The sequence below is a fragment of the Theobroma cacao genome, chromosome 5 (genome assembly GCF_000208745.1).
Source record: "Theobroma cacao cultivar B97-61/B2 chromosome 5, Criollo_cocoa_genome_V2, whole genome shotgun sequence".
Classification (NCBI taxonomy): domain Eukaryota; kingdom Viridiplantae; phylum Streptophyta; class Magnoliopsida; order Malvales; family Malvaceae; genus Theobroma; species Theobroma cacao.
Genome location: NC_030854.1, coordinates 38,524,971 through 38,533,251, shown reverse-complemented (window position 1 = coordinate 38,533,251; position 8,281 = coordinate 38,524,971). Strand labels below are relative to the sequence as shown.

At 34.5% G+C, this 8,281-nt stretch overlaps 2 protein-coding genes across 4 annotated transcripts; one reads left to right on the top strand and one right to left on the bottom strand.

Annotated features, from left to right (window-relative positions):
- LOC18600514 lies at nt 1-2,393 on the bottom strand. 2 transcript variants are annotated; one of them, XM_007030996.2, is made up of 8 exons: nt 2,039-2,393; nt 1,885-1,951; nt 1,753-1,792; nt 1,372-1,504; nt 976-1,047; nt 730-810; nt 496-557; nt 1-409 (listed from the first exon to the last, which is right to left on the bottom strand). In XM_007030996.2, exons 1-8 carry the CDS (start codon nt 2,318-2,320, stop codon nt 343-345), a joined length of 804 nt encoding a protein of 267 aa, XP_007031058.2. In that variant the 5' UTR covers nt 2,321-2,393; the 3' UTR covers nt 1-342. The 2 variants fall into 2 exon arrangements, with proteins under 2 accessions (XP_007031058.2, XP_017976206.1); XM_018120717.1 differs by having other exon boundaries at nt 314-409; nt 489-557.
- On the top strand, nt 5,668-7,611 carry LOC18600513 (F-box protein PP2-B15). Of its 2 annotated transcripts, none has more exons than XM_018120682.1 (4): nt 5,668-6,085; nt 6,194-6,437; nt 6,730-6,848; nt 6,934-7,611. In XM_018120682.1, the coding sequence occupies exons 1-4, from the start codon at nt 5,967-5,969 to the stop codon at nt 7,364-7,366; spliced, it is 915 nt and encodes a 304-aa protein (XP_017976171.1). In that variant the 5' UTR covers nt 5,668-5,966; the 3' UTR covers nt 7,367-7,611. The 2 variants fall into 2 exon arrangements, with proteins under 2 accessions (XP_017976171.1, XP_017976172.1); XM_018120683.1 differs by having other exon boundaries at nt 5,670-6,024; nt 6,138-6,437.

The following is an 8,281-nucleotide window of genomic DNA, read 5'->3' as shown; positions in this document are numbered from 1 at the left end:
AAGAAAAACAAATACATAGAGGTTTTGTATTGATATATTGATTCTGCACGAGTCAGAATTTAATAATCACTATGCAACACTGAATTGCAGCAATGTAACCTGGGTTAAAACATTTACAATGCTTTGCGGATTTGTCTTCTTTGGAACTCCTAATTAAATACTCAAAAACAGTTCATACTGAGAATATCAAAAATTGAAATGTATGATACAGCTTTTGTTATTCACATATTATCTCAGAATCCAGCTCAGCTTACCTCATTGGTGTGTCGTTTATGGTGATCTAATAACTTTTTGCTCTGAACCGACATTCATTTTCATTTTGACGAAGCTTGAGCAAGGTATTCACTCAGGGCTCCAATTTCGACAGAGACAGTGAACCTTGGCAAGGGAAGCCATATAATCATCGGACCTGAGATAAAATTGCGCAATGTGTAACAATGTTATATTACTATTAGTTGCTGTGGTCAGAAATGTGAACATATTCTCACTTCAAACCTTTGTCCATAAGGAGACTGACATGCTGAAAGCATGTGAACTTTGGCTGCATCTGGTTTCTTCTGCAAGGTGAAAACCAGTAATCAACAATTCTAAGAATACGAACAATTTGTAAGCAATGAAAACATGATAATCAGTCTTGCTTGAAACATCAAACATGTTCATGGGTCATTAGCATTTACCAAGTATTACACACACCTTCTAAAGAAAACAAATTGAAGGATCAGAACAAACCTGAGATTCATAGTAAAGCCCTGCATATAAAGAAGCATAGAAATACTCATTCTCCTGGCCATTGGAGAAAGCAGCAACGAGCTATATAACAAAATTAATTGTTTAGTTAGAAATATGGAAATAAAAGCAAATGTTACTTTGGTTACTTGTTTTCAAGGAAAGTAGTACGGAAAGGGAGAGTAAGAGAGAAAAGGGGGTACAAAGCATGGCGACAAGCAAATTTGAAGTTGTCAACTCAATCAATACCTTTTCTGGATCACCTTCATCTTTAAACATGTTATAAGCTTCCAGCATGACAGGTCTTGGATCTCTGCCAACCTGCATTTAGAAAAAAATCAATTACACTACTTGCACTGGTCTATTCATTTAAAATGTGGATCAGTATAAGTTTCACTTATATATAAACACACACACACACACATACCATTCCCTCAACCTTAAACACAATGTAGCTATCACTTTTTGCAATCAGCACAACGACAGCTCATCTAAACTCATCAAGACTATGATGCTGTGCTTTAGTGTTGGAACTCTGAGTGGTGAATGATGAGGTGATACATAGTTCTTTAAATATTCAAAAGCTCATTCGTCATAAGGCTTATTTACTACCTTATTAGCCTTATGTATTCTATACGCACGTACCTCAAGAAAGCTTTGCCTTGCACCATCTACTCCATATAATTGAGCTTCACATAGAAAGCACCATATTGATTCCTCAGTATCATTTGGGTTCTGTGCAACATCTAATCTAAACTGCTCTGCACCTTCTTCATACCTAAAGAGAACCAAAACCCCACCTCAATCTCTTCACAATTTATACCAAATACTGAACACAATAAGTATTTCCCCCTTTTACCTTAGTCCAAGTAAAATGAGAAGAACAAACAAAATCAAAACATAGAAACATAAAATCAAGCTGAATTAAGCATAAAAAAGATCAAAATTTGTGAAATTTCATTCCTTTTCTGTTCGATGATTAGCATAAGCAGAGCAAAGGTAAATGCAGAAGGATAGAACTAGTACCTATCAAGATAGTACAATGAAAGCCCCCTTTGCCAAAGATCTATCATGGACATTGTAATAAAAAAATAAAATAAAAGGCATTATTAAATGACAAAAAAGGGGACAATCTGGAATCTTTTGTTGGGAACTTACATGCTTTTTGTCGAGAATCCAACTCAATTGCCTTGTCAAACTCCGCTAAAGAACCTGACACATCACCCTAACAAGAAGAAAAAAAATTTCATAAATAACAGAAACAAAAATGAAGAATCAAATGAAACTGAAAGAAGAAACCATGTCTTTTTACCTGTCTAAACAGTAGCATTCCTCGTCTTATGGCAATTACAGCTTCCCTTGCATTGTTATTGCCAGTCAAAGCATCCCAGATTCTAGAAACCGAAGGGAGAAGGAACAATCTTCTGGAGAACGTGAGAGTGAGAGATGGGGGTCTGAGAGTATGGATTCTTGAGCTGTAAAAGAATGGTTTTGTCTGGGAATTGAGTGGAAAAAAAGGAGAGAAAGAAGAGTGGCGATGAAAGGAAGAGAGGGATAAGGAAATGGTGGGTTTTAAGTTTTGAGTTAAAGCCATGGATGTCGAAGGAAGCAGAAAAGCTTGAAGATTTGCGGTTAGTGTAAGAAACAGATAAGGCGCCAAAAGGTAACGGAAGGTTAAAAGAACCAACTACCAGAAAATACTAACCAGGTTTTTGGGCTACGTACCCAAAAAAATGGTTAAGAATCTTGGGCTAATTTTCATGCAAAAGGGACCTTGGACTTTGGGGTTAAGGATCTTGGCTAGCTTTATGCAAAAAAGGATTTTAGACTCTGGGAGTAAAGGATCTTGGGCCAATTTGCCTGCAAAAAGGGAGCTTGGGCTTCGGCTCCTATTCATTATTGGCTCTAATAACGCGTATGGTTCACTGAAATTTACTTTCATTTACCTCTGATTTTCACAGCATGTTTGGTTCGATGGAATGATTATTGTATTCTATCATTATTCCAAGTGAATGATCTGTCTCGTATTTAGTTCAATTTTTAAGGATAGAATGACCATTTCCTTTACTCTTTGAGTAGTTAATATCAATTTTCTCTTGATATTAATTACTTTACATGAGTCGGAATAGATCAAAAAATGTTTTTAGATAAAAATATCCATAATCATTTTGTGAAATTACTATCTTATAAATATTATAATCGAACCGTAACATATAAAATTCCCTTACGATAAATCCAAGATTGCAAAATTAACCCAAGATTGCAGAGCAGAAATTAAGCAGTGATTTCCACAAAATTTGCATAGAGAGGCGGAAAAAAAAATTCAAGCTCAATTGATGTACATATATTTAATTTCTTGTTCCAAATTCTCAATGAGAAGGAACCAAATATACAGCATGACACATGAACCAGATATGAGCAATTAGGAACCAGCCATCAGCCGTCAGGCAAATGACTGCATCTATATATTTTCTATTGGTATAAAATATGCACGTTTGTTCAAGTTATTTCAAGCAAATGCCCTCAAATTTGAATATCTTTCAACTCTTTCCTCTACACTTAATTTTCATAAAAATTAAAAATCTATGGGTGAGATACACTAACATCCTCAAATTTTAACTATAATTTCACATGGGTCCATTAATTTTCAAAATAAACACTTCGCTTCAAAAGAATATCTTCCGTTTGACATACACATCCAATCGTTAGTCAACCATTAAAATTTTTATTTATTTGATAACGTGATAATATTAAAAAAATAATTTTATTTTTGATTAATTTTTAAAATTACCAAATTATAATTTTTTTTTTAAAAAAATCTATCCTACCTCTCACCGGCCGGCCACCCCCAACCAAGGAGTGTGCATCTCGATGCTCCTTTGAAAAGCATGATTTAGGGAGCACCACAATCGGTGCTCTCGAAGAAAATCGGTGCTAGGGAGTACAATCCGGTGCTCCCTTGGGGAGATTTGGTTGTAAAGTGGTCGACTCATGTAAAAGAGTGTCATTGGCAAGCCAAAGAAAAAAGAAAAGAGTGGAAAAAGAATAAGGTATTTTAAACATTTCATATTTAGACATTAACACCGTTTACACGTCTAAAACATAATATTTATTTTGAAAACTAATAAACTTACGTAGAATTATGTTTAAAATTTGAAAATGTTAGTATATTTTACTTAAAATCTATGTATGCAACATCCAACATACGATATTATTGCGGAAAATGATCCTTGTGATAAAGGCGACATCTTCCCTTTGATTTTGGCTTTTGCAAGCTTAATATATAGTAATTCTATCGTCACAGCATGCAGCATACTTAATTAATTATATCCAAGATATTTATTTTTATTATCAAAACTATGTATTTCTTTTGGGGGTGAATTAGCAAAACAAGATTAAACTTTATCATTGTTGGGATGAAGAAATTAACTAGAGAGGAAGATATGTTTCGGTGGGTTGTTGTCACTGTGGGGAAACCTTTTCATCATCCTAAGGCCCTTAATTTCTTGACCTTTCAGAAACGAAATATATATGAAAGGCACATAATAACAACTTGTACCTTACTAGGGGCATATCACCACACATCCAACGTTGCCATGTGATTAATGCCTTACCTATTTAAAAAGGCGAAATATTTTCCATACCAATCATTAGTTTTGCATGTCTCAATATAGATTGCAGGAAGTGAGTTTATTGAATTATAACTATAAATTTATGGACCCATATCTTTGACTAGAGAGATACATTTATCATTGAATCAAATTATCGGTTACACAACTTAATGCTTCTAGTTTCTTTTAGACTTAAATGTCGGAGAAAATTATCAATTTAAGAAATTTTTATTAGTATTAATTTTCCTTTTAGCGTAAAACAAAACTAATAAATATCAAAAGTTTAGGTACCCTGATACTCAATTTGAATCATTAGCTTTGCATGTCTAAATATGAATTGTATGAAGTGAACTTATTGAATTATAACAACAAAATTTTAAATTCAATTATTTTTGAGTAAAGAGATACATTTATTTATTATTGAATCAAATTATTAGGTGCATGACTTAATGATGCTAGGTTATTAAACATAGATGTCGAAGAAAATTAAAGTTATTACTAAAGACTAATTTTCCTTTTAGCATAAAACATATTACCAAATACCATAATTTTGGGTATCTTGATACTTGTAAGATTATCGAAATTCTCCCTTAATTATAACTTGAAAAATTATAATAATCTCCACCACGCTTGATCTTCCACCTTCAGACAAGGAGTGGCTAGAAATTTCTGTCATCAACAGACCTGTTGGGACTTGGGATTTGTCTTTTCCTCAAACAAGTGTGAGGAACAAGAACAATAACCTAGTTTAGTCTATTACATTAGGGATCTTTAATTCTAAAAATAGATGAACACATTGTCCACGAGTTAGAATAAAGTTTATTGTCGTACTAAGTGAGTCATTCACCTTCCAGTGGTCCTGTTCCTAGCAATAAGAGCTCGTGGCTTTCTTATCTGAGTTTTAATAGTATTTAATATTTAATAGTGTTTGTTACCAAGGAACAAGATGCAGTATTAAGTCAAATTTATTGCATTGAGTACAAAACACCGATATATTCTAGAATCTAAATGTAACTTTGGAAAATATTAATACTTCTTAATTTTTCTTTCTGGTATGAACCGAACAGGTTACCAAAAAATTTGGTAGAATTATAAGTGGATCAAACTTTTTCCTTGGATTGATTACTTGCAAATTGTGTACCACCCCTTGTTTTGTTCATACTAACAAAAAATTTGGTAGAATTGTAAGTGGATCAAACCTTTTCCTTGGATTGATTACTTGCAAATTGCTGTGCCACCCAATGTTTTTTTCTTACTATTGTATCACCAGTTGTGTTCAATGTCAAATACGTGTTTGTTTCAACTTTTGTATTACCAGGCAGGTCCTTTGATCTGCTTTTTCAAATTTTGTGATTCTCACCAAAATGGTATCTAATTCGGATTATTAATAGAAATCTTATTTTATCTGAGGAAAAAAAACAATAGTCATTCAGCTTTGTAGCTGGCCAATACAGCCTTATCCCTTCAAAGGTCAAAGTCTTCCTTCCCTTGAGGAGGTTGTCGACTTCTGGGGTCTGGTTGTTTTGTTTCTGGAGTTTAATATTATTTTTTTTATATCCAAGATGCCTTTTCCGGTCAGCCTGAAACGATAATTGACAAAAGAATGAGCTGCTCTTTGATTTATTTATTATGCATATATTTCAAGCAATGACCTCACATAAATCTTTCAAACCTGACGCCTTTCAAGGTATCAAACCAGAATTCCACAAGCGTCATAGCCTCTTCGCACTGAAAGAGACCTCTCTCAGGTGTGACCCAAACACAATTCTCTCATAAATTTTGATTTTTTTGTGGCTTCAGTGTTAGCAAAACAGTTTTGAAGTTGGAAAACCATTGAAGTATTGGATAAACTACAGCATGTTGCCAGAAGATTGTCTTTCTGCTATCCTTTCCTTCACTACCCCAGAAGATGCATTCAGGTCATCGTTGGTTTCATCGACTTTTCGATCAGCAGTTGATTCGGATGTGGTTTGGGAAAGTTTTCTACCTCCGGATTATCCTGAGATAGTATTGAGTTCGGTCTCTCCTCTGAAGTTTTCTTCAAAGAAAGAGCTGTTTCAGTGTCTTTGTGACCCTGTTCTCATAGATGGTGGTAACAAGGTAAGCTTCCTTGTCTTTGCAGTAGGACATGTTGTGAGTTGTTTTTCTTCTGAAGATTGCATTGAATTGAATATCAGTGTCTATCGAATTGAATCCCAGTGTTGTATTTAATGTTAAAGTGCATTGAATCTGCATCAGAAATAGTAGTTTCTATCTCTACTTGTACTTCCAAAAACATGGGGAATCCCACCATGTCAGATATAAGCAGGGCAGTAGAGATAGCCATTTTCTGACAATGAATTTAGCAATCTGTTTATGCAGTTTTTGAACATTGGAATTCATATTTTTTTAGATTTTCAAGTTGGAGAAATCATCAGGCAAAAAATCTTACATGTTATCAGCAAAAGAGCTTTCCATCACATGGAGCTCCAATCCATTGTATTGGGGCTGGATATCTATGTCTGAATCAAGGTTCATTTCAATTTTCCTTGCATTTGCTCAAAGGAGTATTTAGAAATTGCTATATGGTTTATGTATATCTTTACTTCTTTTACAGGTTCTCCAGAGTTGCTGTGTTAAGAACAACTGATTGGTTAGAAATCCGAGGCAATATCAGGACTCAAATCCTGACCCCGAACACTACTTATGGAGCTTATCTCATACTGAAAATCTCCGACCGTGCATATGGGCTTGATTCCATGCCATCAGAGATAACTGTGGAAGTGGGAAACCAAGTGTCTTCTGGCAGTGTTTTCCTGCAGCATCAAGAGAGCAAGAAACAGAGGGAGATGTGGAAACTGGTCGAAGGGAATCACCAAGGAGTTCTGAGTGAAAGGGGAGATAGGTGGATGGAGATTGAGCTGGGGCAGTTCTTCAGTGGGGAAAACGATGAGGAAGTGAAGATGAGTTTGTTGGAGGTGAAGGGTTGCCATCTGAAGGGAGGCCTTGTAATTGAAGGCATTGAAGTGAGGCCAAAAGAACATCAATGAAAAAAAAGAAAGAAATGTTTCATGTTTCCAATTTCTTGTTCTATTAAAGGAAAATAAGGAAGAACTTGTGTACTTCCTCGTTTCAATTGCACTTGCTTTTGTTGATCCCAAATACGTATCTTTTTGTCCTCTCTCTCTTTCTCTCTCTTGTAAAATTATCCTTTGGGTGTGTGTATATAAATATATTCAAGAAGATTGTAAAGAATGGGGATTGGATATGGCTACCTAATTCCTTTGGGGATTAACTTGATCTACTACATAAATGAAAGTGATGAAAGTTAACTTTGACTTTGTATCCATTTATTCAATCATAAATTTACTTAGCTAAGTACATATATATATATAACTCCCTCTCTCGACTCAAAATAATAAATAATCTCGTTAAAATCCAGGATATGCTATAACTTCAATTCTAAAATATTGTCTCCATTTGTCTCAATTGTCAACTTAACCCCCCTAGCCTCTCCCCCAATGAAAGTAAACATTCCATTTTCTTCTTCTTCTTCTTCTTGTTTTTCTGCAGTAAACCAATGAGAGAATCAAAACCAAAATCAAAGCTATTGGATTGTTGAACTTTTCCAATGGGTGTTTTGCTGGTTACATCTAAATTTCCAGCTAAACGAGTAAAACAATGGCTCACAGAAAACACAGCTAGGGGCTATAAAATTGCAGATAACCTTTCCCAATTCTGTGCGTTTCATGACTGACTAGAAGTCAATATGGAAAAGCAACAGTTGTGGGAATTCATATAACAATTGCTTAAAGACAAACTTGCAGAAATTGGTATTAGATAATTATGTATATACAGTTAATTTTAATAATCACATCACGTGCGAGCTTAGCCAATGACGAAATGGGAACTGGAATGAAAATGAGTATGAAAAGTGTAAATCGAAAACTCTTAGACATTTTTTT

Excerpts from the sequence above, each read along its gene's own strand:
- LOC18600514 (XM_007030996.2), bottom strand. The coding sequence starts at position 2,320 with ATGGCTTTAACTCAAAACTTAAAACCCACCATTTCCTTATCCCTCTCT. Across the intron at positions 1,793-1,884 it reads GGATTCTCGACAAAAAGCAT|ATCTTTGGCAAAGGGGGCTT; the intron begins GTAAGTTCCCAA and ends TGTCCATGATAG. Across the intron at positions 1,048-1,371 it reads CAAGGCAAAGCTTTCTTGAG|GTTGGCAGAGATCCAAGACC; the intron begins GTACGTGCGTAT and ends TTCTAAATGCAG.
- LOC18600513 (XM_018120682.1), top strand. The coding sequence starts at position 5,967 with ATGCATATATTTCAAGCAATGACCTCACATAAATCTTTCAAACCTGAC. Across the intron at positions 6,086-6,193 it reads CTGAAAGAGACCTCTCTCAG|CATGTTGCCAGAAGATTGTC; the intron begins GTGTGACCCAAA and ends GATAAACTACAG. Across the intron at positions 6,849-6,933 it reads ATATCTATGTCTGAATCAAG|GTTCTCCAGAGTTGCTGTGT; the intron begins GTTCATTTCAAT and ends CTTCTTTTACAG.